Genomic DNA, 16962 nt, shown 5'->3' on the forward strand with positions numbered 1-16962 from the left:
ATTTGGCTGTAACTCTTTCCATATGTTCCAGCCACCTATTGTACATGAAAGAGCAAAAGGTGGAGATGCATCTGTTCACATAAAAGATAAGCACACCTCAAGGCTGGTCAAACGATATGACATGCCTGAGCTACTCCCATGTCCAGCTAACTACAGGTCCCCCACCATGAACCAGGAAACCCACACATCATACCTGAGGTTACTAGAATCACTCATCCACCCCAATACCATACTCTGGGGTGAATTTAACTAGCTCTCCATTAATTGGGAGGCATACACGACCCTAACCTGCAGGCCCAAAGATTGCATGACTTTGTAAATTCAAATGCCCTGGTGCAGCTTGTCTGCAGTCCTAGATCTGGTACTCGCAAACATGGGAGATTGCTGCAGCCCCTAGTGTGATTTCCTTACTGGTAAGATCCAATCGCAAAGCGGTCTCCCTTGAAGTTAAAGTAGTCCCCCCGCTAACCCCAAAACCTTAACTTCTCTAAGTTAAATTACCTTCTATTAAGGGATGGCATAGCTAGTTTACAAGCTCCCCAAATCCTGAAAACACAGAAATCTGTTAAGAGATGTGCACAAAAGCCCTGTTTGATCATATATAAACAACCACATAGAAAGAGGCCGGGGGGGGGGGTGTCTGAATGGAGAGAAAAAAAGTCAGCAAGCAAAGGAGAGTAGTAGTGCTGAAATTGAACTAATCCTCAAGTCTTGGTGAGTACCTTCATGAGGTGGACTCTGTTTTCTAAAATATCTCCAAGGTGACACTGATATATAGACTGTGTGTGTGTGCATAATGTGTGTATGCATATATATATATATATATATATATATATATATATATATATATATATAAAAATCATGGACAGAAGTAGGTCAAAAAATAAAAAAAAGATAGCTGGGTCCCAATCCTGGTAGGCACACTGGTGCCAGAACTGGAAAAAAATGACATTGTAGAATCTTCGAAATACTGAAACACTCCTACAGTGGGGTCAGCCCAAGCCCAGGGGGAGGATGCCTCCCCTCCCATTGTCGAAGGAAGTAGCAGTCCACAAAACTCTCAAAAACTGATTGGCCAAAGAATAGCCGTAAAGATGATAGAGTGGACTGTTGAGGATAAGAAAGAAATTATGTATTGTTACTGTTATGCTAAAAGCCCAACACTTCCAGACACAAGATATACAAACAATTAAGACAAATTAGAGGAAAGAAAAATACTTTCACAAGAAAAACTGTCAGAAGCTTCAAATAAAAGTTTGTGGTCATTTAATACAACAGTTATTTGAAAAAACATATATAGACCAAGAAACTTTGATCTGTTTGGAAAAAGAAGCATCTGAGGAAGTGCAAAAATATAAACAACAAAACCTAGATATTTTTGAAAAGTATAAAAAGAAATATGGACATGAGAAAGAGAGATTTGATGTGGTGCAATATTTATGCGAAAGCCAAATTAATCAACATAAAAAAGGCAACCCCAAATATATTTGAAGAGATGTACAGGCAGAGGCATCCAGACATGGAAAATTTCACAGTAAAAAAAAAATATCATAGAGGGAAAGCGAGTTAATCAATATGGTGCAATATCTATGCAAAGAAGAAAATAAGGTGCAATATCTATGCAAAGAAGAAAGCAAAACTAATCGGTATAAAAAAAGCAGCACGAAGATATTTGAAGAGAAATACCGCAAAGGAATCCGGGCATGGAAGACTTTGCAGTACAAAAAATAAGACAAAGGTGACAAGTAGAAATGGAGATCAGTAATGGAGGAGTTAAAGAAATAGAAACTAAGGTTATGGAGTACCTCCAAAATGAAGGATTCGGTGTAGAAAATCTAATTCAGCAAGCACCACAAAAGGATAGAAAAATGGAACTCCAAATTAAGAGGAAACCAGTAGAACGGAAAGTAATTTGGTGCCATACGACGATATTTTGGAGCGTTCCACAGGAAACTAGTATAAACATTCACTTGAAGCTGGGCAGCAAGGGAAGGAACAGAAAACTGTGAAGTGTGTCACAGTTAATGTTGAGTGATAGGCCGGTGAGTTCTCATAGGACAGAGCAATGGATGGCACAGGAGGGAATTGAAGAGAATGTGCCATGGGAAGATGCAATATAACTTTCTATAGAATGCCTGCAAGAAATAGTAAACAAAAAATGTGCCCTCAGTTTAGAAGAAAAAGTTGCTTGACTTAATAGAGATAGATTAAGATCAGTGAAAGAAATAGACTGCAGAAGGTCAATAAAACCCAAAAAGTCAGAAGTTTGATGAAACAAATGAACACAATAATTAGGACTGTCCTTAGAAATCCATGAGATATAACAGAAGTAAACAGGATGTATTACTGTCCAGCTAAATTCATAACTGATAAAGAGGGAAAAGTACAAAATAAGCACATTTATTGATGACCCAAAAATTTTTATAGAGAATTGGGAAACAAGGTAAAAGGAATTGAGACTACCAAAAAAGAAGAAATAGATACATTTTGGAGAAGTATCCATGAAGATCCTGTGGAACATACAAAGATTCTAAATGGATAGAAGAAGTAAAAGAAAGAATAAGAAGTTTAATAAAGGTAAAGTATATGCAATGCAGTGAAGTAACAACCAGAGAGATTGAAATAGTTAAGAAAACCTCAAATTGGAAAACCCTAGGCCCAGATGCAGTACCTAACTTCTGGTTAAAAGTATTAACATCTTTGCATGAAGATTTAGCCATGTGTAAGAACTACTTAAATGTGTAACCTGAACAGACACCAACCTGGCTAACAGGAAAGCAGTGCTCCTACTTAGAGTGAACCTGCAAGCTGCTTTAAAATTTATAGACCAATAACTCTCCTGATGATGTATAAACTATACACTGGAATTGATGCTGCCTGAGTCATAGTCATGTAGAAGAAAAACTCAATTATGGTAATCGAACAAAAAGGCAATAAAAGAAAGTCATATGGAACAAAGAATCATTTGCTGTTAGTCATATTGGAGAACTGTAAAAAGGGGAAGAATTTAAGTATGGCATGGGTTGACTACAAAAAAACATTCGATGGTATCCCACTTTCATGGATAAGAGTGCTTAAAAATGTATAAGCTACACTCTACACTGATCGACTTCATTACAGTGACCCTGAAACAGTGGCAGACCACCTTGCAATTAAGCCATGATAAAGTAAAAATTATTATTCCAGGGATAAAAATTCAAGGGGGGGGGGTATTCCAGGGTGAGTCTTTGTCACAGCTCCTATTCTGCCTTGCCCTTAACCCATTAAGCTGTCTACTTAACAGCTTAGGCCATGGCTATAATTTGACTCCTAGAAAACAACAGTGTAAAGACTTCTCATCTTTTCTTTGTTGATATCTGATGAGCTATACAGTTTCAAATGAGGAACTAAAAGTACAATTGCAAGTTGTCAAAACTTTTTTAGATAGTATATATAAGAATGTCATTTGGTCTTGATAAATGTGCAAAAGCAACCTTTAAAGCAGGAAAACTGCAGCACCAAGAAAACAACATGAGTTTGGGACAAGAATGTGATCTAAAAGAACTTGAGCAAGAGGGAGTGTATAAATATTTGGGAATTGATGAAAGATCAACAATAAAACTTGAACAAATACAAATATAACTTTAGTAAGGAGTACTTTAGAACACTTAAATTAATCCTGAAAACAGCATTGACAAGAACAAAATCCAAGCTATAAACCAGTTTGCTTTTCCTGTGCTAACTTACAATTTTGGAGTGATTGGCCCCAAAGCGCGTTGGATAGATTCGATAGGAAGACAAGAAGGATGCTTCATGCTCACAGAATGATTTATAAAAATCAATGCATACCAGGATTATATATTCCCCATTTCCCGAAGGAGGGATGGGCCTCCTTGAAATTGATTACATGTACAGATTTGCAATTGTGGGACTACACACACACACACACACACACACACACACACACACACACACACACACACATCTGCTGACCTCACAAGACCCAAATGTAGTAAAAGTTTTGAAACGTGAGGAGATAAGGTGACTTCCCTGCTTAGGCTAGCAGAAGCATATCGGCATCATGCAGAAATGGAAATCAAACCGCAAGTGGATAAAAAACCGGCAGCAACTGAATGTGCCAAAAAACAAAAGAAAGAATATAAGGTGAAGGACCAGATGAAGAAGGCAAGAAATGTGGAAAATGCATAAATATAGTTAAGTATAGAAAACTTTTGGAAGAACCTCATGTTGATCAGGAACGAATGCAGACATGATTAAGGAAAGGCAAATTCAAACCAAGAGATGAAAGATTATTGGTGTCAAAAGATAGTGGGCTACTTGCATGTTGGTTTACAAAGTCCACTGAACATGTGGGGAAAAACGGCCAAATGTAGGTTTTGTAAAACTTGGAAAACAGTTGCACACCTTGTTGCTGGTTGCGACAAACTAATGGTAGAAGGACTGTATACTGAAAGGCATAATAATGTGGCGAGGCTGTTGCACTGGAGATTGTGTAAACATGGTGTTGAAGTGGCTGAAAAACAATGGAAACATGAGCCACAACACATCATAGAAAACGATGAAGTCCACAATACATGCGATCATCCATTACCAACAGTTCAAAAGATAAATGGTAGTAAACTGGATTTAGTGTTCCAAGAAAAGAAGACAGAAAATAGCATTGATCATTGAAATCTCCACACCCGGTGACTACAGTGTCTTGCGTACAGAGCGACAAAGTTATAAATATCAGGATTTGCAGACAGAAACAAGAGCAATGGGGAAGAAAGATACCCATATAGTTCCAATAGTAGAAGGAGCAGTTGGTCTTGTAAAAAGGAGTCTACAATCCTATTTGGATATGCTACCAATACATGCAACTCTGAACGAATTGCAGAAGGAGTCATTACTGGGCACATTGCAGGTGTTGCAAAGAGCACTTTTGGCTGTCTTCAAAGAGTGAAACAACACTAATTTCATGAACTTTAATCATACTTTGACTTGGGAATGGGGTCGATTCCCAGCATGGTATTAGAAACCCAAAAGATTTGGAGAAATTTAAAAAACAACAGTACCAGACTGAAATAAAGCCCGGTCAGACCACAAAAAACAAGCCACCTTGGTATTAATAGGTTGTACAGCAAAAGAAAGAGTCATGTCGAGAAGTAAGAGGTGAATGTTCACAACAGAGCAAAAAGTCCATTATTAGTCTAAACAAGTGAATCAAGAAACTAGTCCACTCTCTGAATGTAGAGTGGATGACAGCAACTGTCATCCTTCTGCATAAAGGAGGGACCATGTACTGAACTGGGAAATTACAGACCCATAAGTTTGACTAGTCTGTTATGTAAGGCCATTGAAAGAATAATCGTGGACATGATAATTAATGACATAGGAAACCTCCAATCACTGGACCCAAGTCAGTCTGGCATTGTCAAGGCCAGGTCATGCCTACTGAATTTGGTGGATTTCTTTCTGAGAGTCACTTAAGGCCATGGATGAGGGTAAACCAGTTCATACTGCCTACCTCGATCTGGCCAAGGCATTTGACACAATTCTCCATTCGGGTATTATAAATAAACTCACAAAACTGGGAATAAATCAGTATGTCACCAGATGGATAGCCAGTTGGTTCATGGACGGGGCACATGTGGTTTAAAGTGGGTGAATCTACAACCAGCAAGAGGCTAGTTACTAGTGGTGTGCCAAAAGGCTCAGTGCTGGGACCACTCCTGTTCAAAATGTACTTCTCTGAAGTCGAGGCTAATTTGGAAGGCCTCTGTTTAACAAAGTTTGCTGATGACTGCAAGCTGGGGAAAACTACTGAATTCCCCAGTGATGTAGATATCTTTCAGGAGGGTCTAGATCAGGCAGATGATTGGTACCAGAACAATGGCCTAAAACTAAATGCAAAAAAAGGCATTATCATACCCTTTGGGAAGTCAAATACCCCTGCAAATTACAACATTAGTATCGCACCCCTAAGAGTAGACTCTGAGGTGAGAGATCTAGGTACACAAATTGATAGTAGCCTGATGTGTCCACAGGGGTAAGGAAGCCTATGTGATATAACTAAGTAAAAGTATGACATCCAGATCCAAGGAAGTTATAGTCCCACTGTACTTGACCCTCATTAAACTAATAATTGAGTAAAGTGTGCCATTTATCATGTACTTGACTAGGCACTTAAAAGAGCTAGCGTAACTTCAGAGGCTTCTCACAAAGAAAATACAGGGTGTAAACAACATGTCCTATGTGGAGAGACTATAAAAGCCCTATTCCTTTACAATTATGAATATTGCATAATGAAAATGCACTATTTTCTTTAATGTCTGAACTCACACTGTCTCTTGTATCCCATGTTGCACATGCATCATTGAAATTCACCATTTAGTTTTAAAAAAGTGGAGTATCGGTTTTGAGTCAAATGTTTTCCCCACATACAGACATTTCTCCCAGCAACTTGAGTGGCATATCACTTTGACCCAAAACAGTAACTGACATTTCCTGCCATTACTAAAAGGAAAACCCATACACAAGTAATTCCATTACCTACCCAGATGCATACAACTGATTGTGCACTTGCTTTCACATTGACCTGTTGCTTCTATACCTCTGTTTTCTGCCCCCCATAGGAAATTGCAGTTATCGGAAAAATTGTAATTCCATACATCTGACCTTAAGTATGTAATCAGGCGAAGTAGCAGTCAAAAAAAAAGTTGGAAAGAGGCAGCTGTTTCTTTAGGAAGCTTCAGTTACCCCAAGTTGAGGGATATTGCATACTCTGTGTGGCTTGCTAGAATCAGGGGACCACACAAACATTGTCTGTAAGTCTTCCAACACCAAAGTTGTCTAGCAAGGCACCTCCAAAATCCTTCATCTTGATTAAAGCAGTCTGCAGAGTTCAGCAACCCTTTCACGATTATAACTATTTGTATTTGGTGAGCAGGCAAAGGGTGACATTTTAAAGGGCCCTTCCAGTTACCGTCAAGAAATACAGTATAATAGATGATCATTGTTTAGATGAAAATCTTACAAAAATCTCCCTCTGCATACTCTCTTCCAAAAGCGATTACTACTGTCATAATTAGATGACACAACAATTGTTACATGTATGCCATTTCCCCTTAGGATGGTAGTTCACGTGATCAGGCCTGGATTGTAGCATTCCTCATATGCTCACTGACAGAAACACAAGCAGTTATTTATTTGCACCATTAACGTTTCATCACGTACAATTTCTTTTATGCACAGCTGCTTTAACCATTCTTGCCACATGTCAGTAGTATTCTTTGTATCTTATTTTTTCTTTTGCATAGTATTGCCAAACCCACCGAACAATCCACAAGGCAGGAGAGATACAAAACTCTGTATATTGTGGCTACCAAGTCGTTTAGAGAGAGTCTGGCCACATATTTAACATTGTTGTGCAGTGGAGTTTGCTGGTCATGGAATTATTTGGAGTGTGTTCTTGCCTCAAGTGGTCCTCTGTCTTCCATAAAGCTGTGGAACAGTGCCTTGTTGCTTTGTAGTCTTTTTGGTCAGTGTCAATCCTTCTGTAAAACACCTTTGTACAATCCTTCTGTAAAACACCTTTGTACCTCCCATGGAGTTGTTTCTCACTGTTTGATAACCAGTGGACTGTAGGAATGAGAATGGAAACTGTGCAGGTATTCTAAAAGATGGGGGGGCAGGTAGAGAAAGGAGTGTTGGGAGAGGGACAGAGTGGAGTTGTAATATAAATGCATTTTAATGGCAGGCTGGCTGTCTCTTTGTGATGTCGGGCAAAGTGTAATGAACAAAACAGATTAATGGGAGTTAGTGTAGGGGGATGCCTCGATTCTTGGTGGGAGTGCCTTCTGTCCGGAGTCTGCATGTCCTCCCCACGGTTGAGTGAATGTTAAAGACATGCAGGTAGGTGTGTGCTTGTGTGGGTGTGCCCTCTTTGAAGGTTGTACTCTGGGCTGGCAACTCGACACCTTAAAAATCCACTGCCGGTCATTAGCAGACCGGTGATCCGCTGTAGCTACCCCTAACCGGGAAAAGCCAAAACACATACTAGTGTAGGGGATGCAGGATCAGTCAGTTGACCAGCACACTCGAGGTCCCACTTTACTTTGTGTTCATAGCCCTTTAGGTAGGGTTCATCAAAAAAAAAAAAAAGTGCTGAACTACAGAAGGTACTTGAGGCAAACCACAAACAGAAGTGACAGTCTCCTTTGAAAACTTCAGCTATCATTATATGCTAGCATTTTGCAACTGTGTTGCATATAAGACATCTTACAGTTGAAATTGTGAGGTGGAGAAACTATTTAAGCAGTGCAGAGATAGAGGATGGGAATGTGTACCTCAAGCCTTCTGGCATACCACAATTTTTTTTTTTTTAGCGTATAGTTCATCTTGAGCATTTAACAAAACATCAAATAAGCTAAACTTGTAGTGAAATTATCACTACAGGAAGTCACTTATCACATTTATGTTGTAATGGTAATGGGTAACATTGTTGTGATTTCTCATGCGTGTGTTTGTGGTGTATAATATACACACTTCATTTTGTTTCACTTGTCTGTCTGGCTAGCCATCACATAGCACAGTTGGATTTTGAACAGTAATACCCAGTGGCTGTACATTTTCTCTTCCACACCCGACTCCGTCCAAGCCCACTTCCTATTGACCACCCTCCCATTCCAGCAGAAGAATGCAGCAAAAGAGGTATTGTACGTCATTCTCATAAGTCACCTATGAGGTCCCACCAGACCAGAGAGAATGTGGTTATTGCACGTTAACTCTTGGTTCCCAATGTGATAAAGGACCATGGGCCATCCTTGGATCTAAGCAGCCTTTGAGTTTGTTCCCAGGTAAATATTGCAGATGGCTATAATGTACTCTCCTCATTGCAGATGAGTATAAATGGACTGGATGTGCTGTTTGGACCAGTCCACATAAAGATTGTCAAAGAGTCCCAAAGATGTCTGTGTTCCTAGGTAAGAGCTGGTGTTTTTATATAAGTTTCAGACTTTTTTTAATTAGTCTCCCTTCTTCTCCCATGGCACATAGAAATAATGTCCATTGTTGTAGTGAACAAGAGGCATCTAGTAGTTGAGGTGTTTCGTTACCTGGATGACTTACTCTTTGGTACGTTGATATTAGTTGCAACACTAATCTGTACTTCAGTTTTTCCAATTCCTGGGAAATGCAGTGAATACCAAAGTCAAGATGGAGCATTCGCAAATTCTTAATAATTCATCAGGTGCTCCTTGGTCATTTTATCTTGCAGGGTGCATCATCCCTGTAATAGTTTTCTTCCCTTACCAACTGTAGTTTTGCACTTCATTCTCAGACAGTCACAGCAGCACTTTGCCTCATGGTGCTTGGTCTTATGACGGAGACATTTTTTAGATTGTTCCTCATCCCAGCTGTTGTATGATGGTCCTTTGCCATACTCTTAAAGTTCAGTGAGCATAACTGAATGATTGATTTGAATGATTCCCTGTCTTACCAAGTAAAAATTCCCAAGACATGCAGGGTCCACTTACGGTGGTGGCTTCAAGCTCCCTACCCATGTAGTAGATTTCACCTTTATGCCTTTTGTGTGTGTGTGTGTGTGTGTGTGTGTGTGTGTGTGTGTGTGTGTGTGTGTAAAAAAGTTCCCGCCTTTGAATTGGCATTCGCCCTGATACCTTTAGACTATGTGCATGCACCCCAGGAAAACGCACGGAAGCACAGGGCGAACATGCAGATGATTCCCAAAAGGCAGCACAGCTGAGAACCGAACTGGCAAATCTTTTACTGTGGCAGTGCTACCTATTGTGCCACTATGCTTCCTCTGATTCTATTGAGAGAGAACTGAAAATGTAAATGAAGTCTTACATTCATTTGTTTTATCGTTTTCATTTAAAATTTGGGTTCCTTACCCCCTCAAGCAGGACTGATTTTGCATTCCTCATAGCAAAATTTAATACAAAGTATTATCTGCTGTGCCTACAGCACATTCAGCCGTAGCAGTGATTACCCTTCAGGCCTTTTTCAGAAATGCATCTTTAGATGACATTTTTTTCAGCAGCTACACAGTCTTTTCCCTTATACTTTTGAAAGACACTGTAAGCTGAATATGATCTCTGGTCTCAGTCCTAGTCATTCAAAGTATGTTTCTTTGTTAACCACCCAGGAAGACAGGCTTGAGAATCTTTCCTGTTGGTTAATGAGGACGAGCCTCCTAAGACCAGATTTAGAAGTTATGTACTCTGATGTAGGGTTACCACCTGTCCCACTTTGAGAGAGACATTCGCTCTTTGGGCAGTTGTGTCCTGACAAAAAATATTAAAAAGGGCAAATGTCCTGAGATTGTAGGACATAATTATGTCCCATATTTTATGTAATAGTTGCAGTTATTTCTGTATCTAAAATACCTACATGTTACAAGAAACATAATAAGCAACTAAACTGCTACAAGAATAAGCTTTTATTTAGGGAAAAAAGTTCAGTTCTATCTTTTGTACTGACCGTTGTACTGACCGTGAGTATGTGTCGGCCTGTAAAATCTGATGTGTGTCCCGAAAATGTCCCACTTTGGCCATTAGAAAAGGTTGCAACCCTACTCTGATGCAATGACAAACCTGGATGAGTGTATCCATCCTTGTTCAACCTACCAGCCTTCTGATTTATTGGCTGTTGATTTTCAGTAAAACATTTGTTTGTTTGGTGTGCTTTGCATTTAAACAGCACACCCAAGATTTTGAAAAGAAATTTAGGTTGAAAAGCATTATGGGTAAGAAAGTGGAGACCTAGCCTGAGAAAGTTTTAGATGTTGAGCTGACTGAGATCTTGCTCTTCAGTTCTGCTGGCTAGCAGGTCTGGAGTGGGTCTTCAAAATCTACATTTTGGTAAACACATAACTGTAAAAATGCAATGCCACAGAAGCAAAATTCCCACTGTTTGGTTAACCTATATCATTCCACTAGATATTGAGACAAGAACCAACATTTATGCTTTCTCTGGACTGCAGCAGACCTGTTTTTCTTTTTTTGATATGTGGGCTCGGGAAACTGTCTTATTTAAACAGCTGTGATAGCTGCATAATAAAATTGATATCCCTGGCCTTTCTAACAGTTGATTAGAGGCACTCTGGTTTGATACAGTACTGCTCTAGCGTACTGCCAGCAGGTGTACTTTCACACATTTTCTGTTTTTGATCAAATTGCTAAAGTTCCACAGTGTCAGAGCCTATGTTTTGTCGTAACAGACTAAACTTGGCGTACAACAGGGTGAATGCTGTCATTATCTTGGTGCTTTCAGTTATTTACAGTAAATTTTAATGATACAGGAGTTTAAGAATTTACTGCATCATGTGTAGTCTGTTTTGGTTGTTGAAGTCATGCAGGCTTTCCATTCTGCAGATATTTGTTGTTCTGTACTGCTTAACCAAAAGTCATCAGTCTAATTTTATGCAAGTAATTTATGTGGTTGTTACCCCAGCAGGTCCAGTGAGACTGGTGTCCTTTGTTTTGTGCAACCCATGATTACAGGGAACTGAGCTGCTTGGGGTCCCACTGTATGCATATAAGGGGGTGATTTTTAAACAGTATGCTATGCTGTTTCTTAATGTTTATAGAAATGTTTAGGCAACATAATGGCATTATCTGGTCCTGTTTTAATTGATGGTCTCCACAGTGCTGCTTGGTAGCTTCTTTATCATCACCCTTAAGTCGGAGCATCCAAAATGAGTAACGATGGACCAGTGCCAGGATTGTGCTGACAAGCTGGTCAACATTGTGAAGCATTGCATCGGTCTGATATTACTTGCAATATGCAATAGGCAAGAAATGTAGAAGCAGCATTGAAGGTGATGTTAAATATAAATCTTCCTGTGTATTCACTGCTGTCTTTCTCTTAGACAGGTTCTAGTTTTCAGGTAGTTGCAGTCCAGTGGGTACAAGTACCACTTTTTTTACCCTAGAGCACAACCTGTTAATTTACTTTAGTCTTACTGTATGGAAGTGAAGATTAAGGTAATATGCAGGATGAAGTATGTCTACAGTGAGTCTCCTAAGTGGCCGACATTAAACTGGACGTCAAACTCCTCAACAAATCATCCATTGAAACTACTGGTGTTGTTAACAAGGAAGGCCTTTAGTAGAACAACAAGTTTCCCTTCATCCCCGTATGGAGGATGTTGACTAATGCACTCCCATGTTTGTCTATACTATCTCTGTAGTTGCTCAGCTTGCTGAGCAGAGACAACCCTGAGAGGATGTAAACATGACTTTCACAGTTTTTATCTTGTACAGCCAAACAATGTTAAACCATTATGGGAACTGCATAATTGGGATGTAAGACTTCAAGAAGTTATGATTTATCCATAATAAAGACTTCTGGATGAAGGTCATTAGCAGCTCTCACTGGTGCTATATATTAAAGTGCACACCAGAGTTGTGCTGTATATCTCAATGTGTAGATCTAATGGAGTCTGAGTTGTTGCAGTTGCTAAGATTGTATTGGTGTAGATTGTCTTGGCAAGGTCTGGTATTTGCAGTATGACTGATGTCCGCTCTGTACCTGGTACTTGTGCCATTTACCAGTGCTAGTAAGTGTCCACATAGTGTGCTTCAGTTCCTAGATTGCAGCACATGATGTACTGACACAGCCTGTAAAAGTAGATGCAGAATGTAAAGATGCCAGTGCAGTTTCGCTTTGTTTGCAGCATCTGATTGTGGATGTCAGACGTTTTTAAGAATGTAGAGTGGATGATATCAGTAAAATACAACTAATTATGTATTGACATTGAGATTTAGATGTATAATATGACATTATGATGAGCTTTCTTACCATAAAGATGTTGAATTATGTCATTTAGCATGTAGTATCATTACATTTATTACTGGCATATTACTGTAAGATCTGGTATTGCAAAGACGTCGGTGACTGCACAGAAAGAGGGCTGTTTCTGGAGTCCCAGTATATAAAGGAGGTTGTGCCTGCAGATTAGTAGTGCAGGGTCGACTGAGACTTCAAATTACACTATTTAGTATTCAAGTAATTTTAAAGAGCTGAATGAATACTGATTTTTGAAACATTAAGAAGTGAGCTAAGAAGTGAGCAGTGTTGTTAATGTTGCTTCTTACCACTAGATACTTGCTTTGGAGAGTATGTGACGAGATCCTGTAGCACAGAATATGTTGCTTCTCTGAGATCCTGATCTGTAGATTGAGAGTTGTATGTGACTGGGCTCACATACAATAGATGTACAATATTTGTCTGTGGGATCCAGGATTCCGGACGTGGTATGTATTTTATCCTGCTCCTACAGATAGGTTAACTTTCCTGAGTTTGTACTGCAGGTTGGTTAACATGCCTGGAGTTCTGAGAATGAAGCAACTAGTATATTTTGTAGGTTTTTACGAAGTCTGTGAACATTCAACTTTGTGTGTAGTGTGTTTGTTCCAGAACCTAAGAAAAGGTGGAATAATATCCTGAAGAGATGAAAAAACTGCATGTGGTGGCACCTGAGGAAGGTAAAGAAATGTAGTAAAGGGTTCCATAAGGAGAAATGGGGAACAGAGTGAGTTATACCCTAGAAGAAAGGGAGGGAAGTGAAGATGATGAAAGGTGGATAACATCATTGGCAAAAGTCAGGCAAGTATGGGAGTGATTGCCGTAACCTCAAGAGGATGAATGGGAATGACAGTTGCCCTATGCCCCCTGTTAGAAGGACACCGCCAAGTGTGGCCAGCATCCTGTAGAGAAGACGCTGTCCTCTGAACAGAGAAAGGTTTGCAAGTGGCATTCTGTTTAGAAGCGGTAGCATGCATCTTGGAGGATGGTGAGATGGTGGCTGGCTTCCTGTGGATTAGTTCTTAGGCCAGTAGGTTGCATATTAATGGAGATGTGGAAAGGACAACTGGGGCTGAGTGGCTGGCATCCTCTTGTAGAATGGGTGGCATTTCTCATACAGGATAAAGATGTGAATAGGTAGTCTAATTTCAAGAGTACATATGAGGATGAGGATGTATTTCTTAAAATTATAGAAAAAAATATTTACAATGTGATCCCCCATAAACATTTGAGGTTTGTATGTACTTCTGAGATTTGCTTGGAATTGGGTTAGTAGTATTTGTATTTTAACTAATTCTGTCATGTTTTTCTTTTTTCGTAGGAGTTGGAGGCAATGACCAGATACACAAGTCCTGTGAACCCAGCTGTGTTTCCTCATCTCACAGTGGTTCTCCTAGCTATTGGCATGTTCTTCACTGCTTGGTTTTTTGTGTATCCTTTCACTACCAAAAGCTGGTTTTGGAAATTATATAGCCTTAGTTAAGATGTTTTGCTTGCTGAACAGATAAGAGTTGCACCTTCTGCTATAGCTCTTCTAGCAAACTTTCTTCTAGCACATCTTGTCTTCATCCCCTTGGCCTGAGATCCTCTTTTGCCTTACATTCTTTCTTGCTAGATAAGACAACAAGGTTAATTTGACAGAGGACTTGCTTTGTGTACATCAGATTTTTCACTCCCAGTGTGTTCTCTCTTTTGCTATTGCCATTTCTGCGTCTTTGTCCTCTTAGAGGCAGCTTTGTCGGCTTTTATGTTGTGCACCCCCCCCCCCCAGCACTCTGACAGAAGTCTGAGGCCTACAACTGCATGTACTGTAACTTTTATAAGATTAGTGTGACTGAAAGAATTTCAGCACATATTGAAACTTCTCAGCCTTAACATTCCTGCCACTTGAGCATGTGGGTGTGTTTGCACTTGTGTTTACTTTGTGTTTGCGCACACATGCATTCATGTGTATGTATTACCCCAATGAACAGTGGTAACTTAAGGACTTCCCATATTTGTACATTTCTAGTGGAAGTCATGAGACTCGCTGTGTAGGGTGTCACTGCCTTGTTCCCCTTTTCTCTCTTGGCTGCTTAGCTAGGTAAGTGCCTTTGTGGTGAACAGATACAAGTTACAAATGACTGCCTTTTGTGTATTTACTGTGTGTGACATGATCATCCCACTGAGAGACTCTTTGTGTAGGATTTGCAAACAGTTCAGCAAGACCACTTTTATACTGAGATCTGTCTGTAGGCCTTTTATTTTTGATGATAACCTTCTAATAAGCCAGAGTTCATCCCATCACCCAGCACTGAGCTGCTTTCTAGCTCAAACAGGGAGTAAATATAAGAAAGCTTGGAAGGGAAAGGGAAAAAAAGAGTTCTAAGAAATATGAAAAAATCTTTAAAAATTCCAAAAATGCAAGCATCCCATCCATTTTCTGTCCCAGATGTTTATGTGCCTGGACCTGCTGCCAGTCCCTGTGCTTCCTCTCCTCTTCGTCTCTTCTTCTTGTTTGTAAGCTTTGTATTACTGTAAGGTACACAGTTCTTCCCAGCTAGAGACCTCTTCATTTCAAAGCAGTGATACCAGAGCAAGTGCAGATATTGGGTATACTTTTTTTTGTCTCCTCCTATCATGTGTGTGTCCCTTCCCTGGTCCTTGTCGTCTATGAATTATGATCATTCTGCTCTTGTTGTTGCCTGTTTTAGAGATTTCTTTGCCAGAGAATGGCCCACATTGATGTCTGTGGTCACAAATGCAGAGACCAGCTCTCTGCTCCTAATCTGGACACTGGGGTCACAGCAAGTTTTTACAAGCATGTGCTCTGAGATCTAATGCTAGTCACCCCATCACTGATTCTTTGCTGAATCTAAACACAGTGTACCCTGGCATTTCTTTTAATGTTCCTTCTGGGACAAACCTGTGACTGAGAGAGTGCCCTTCTGATATAGGTCCCATGGACATCAGGCCACCTAAAATTTGCACCTTACCCTCCGAAATTATTAGCCCATCAGACTTTGGTCCATTCAGTGTCCGGTCCTCTTTCTTAGCATCTCATTTTCCAGAAGAGGTGCATGACGTTTTCCCAAGACCATTCCAATTTTCCAGTCCAGGCTTAACCTATTTTTGGGAGCTGAAACCTCTTACTGAGGGATGCCAGGCAAGGCAGATTGTGACAAGAAAATGGTCTGAATTTTTCTCCTTCTCTCTCCCAAAGTGCATTCAGAAAATATCTCCTTTGTCCCTAGCACACCTATATGCAAAAGGCGGACATCCCTAGAAGAAGCAAGTGTAAGGGGTCTACTTGTTACTAGGGATCACCTCAGAAGGATTAAAGTGGACAGAGTAGTGTCTTCTCCAGTATTGAAATGAGCCACTCTGATTGCCCACCGGCACTCTGGATAACTAGTCATTCATTTTGACTAGCAGGAAGTTAGGGACCTAAAACCAATCACTTTGTGTAATCCTGCCAAAGTAATCAGTGTAGTCAAACTTTTTTTGTTCATGAATGTTCTGAAGATAAGAGACTGAATGTGCTGATTTGACCTTCAAGAGGTCTACCTGCACTCAACCTTCAAGAAGTCCACCTTCATAACAGGATGAAGTGGATCGAAGGTTATGGAGTAGGAACAGAACACTTAAACTTCTGTTCTCCTTCCTTCAGCCTGCCTTTTATTCTGTGGAGTCTCTTCACATGCTTAGCAGTGGTGATAGTACACTTCCTTGCATTATCCATATTCCCACTTGTCTGACTTCATATGAGGATGTTGCAGTAGGCTGAAATTTCAGCAAACATGTCTACCTTGTCTTTGTCTAAGGCTTGCCATTAAGTCCTGACAAGGTGACTGATCGAGTTCATCTTGGTATGCCAATCTTTTGCAGAACCCACCTTACAGCACAGTTTGGAATGGATGCCTCCTCACTTGGCACAGAGTTTGTGGTCCCTTAGCAAGAATAGGTATTTTGTAGAGGAGGACACTGTTGTTGGTTCTCTGTAATTTCACCCCTACCTTACTAAAGACAGTTCTCTGCTCAGAGACACTGTGGCTTTAGTGTGGTAAATTTAATGAGCAGCAGCCACTAGTGCATGGGACTGCACTATTTACTGTCCCAAGTTTTTTTATTGTATCTCTGTTTGTGGGAGAATTGATCTCTCTAGCCAGTCTC

The 16962-nt window shown here is 40.0% G+C and overlaps 1 protein-coding gene across 2 annotated transcripts in view; it reads left to right on the forward strand.

Moving 5' to 3' along the window:
- TMEM258 (transmembrane protein 258) overlaps positions 1 to 16962 on the forward strand; it is a 107433-nt gene that overhangs the window by 50610 nt on the left and 39861 nt on the right. For both annotated transcript variants that reach the window (XM_044067449.1, XM_044067450.1), the window contains exon 2: positions 14132 to 14241. In XM_044067449.1, the coding sequence (XP_043923384.1) occupies positions 14132 to 14241 (110 nt within the window). The remainder of the gene's footprint in view (positions 1 to 14131; positions 14242 to 16962) is intronic.

Source organism: Protopterus annectens, chromosome 3.part1 (genome assembly GCF_019279795.1).
Source record: "Protopterus annectens isolate FY-2018-M chromosome 3.part1, PAN1.0, whole genome shotgun sequence".
Taxonomy (NCBI): Eukaryota; Metazoa; Chordata; order Ceratodontiformes; family Protopteridae; genus Protopterus; species Protopterus annectens.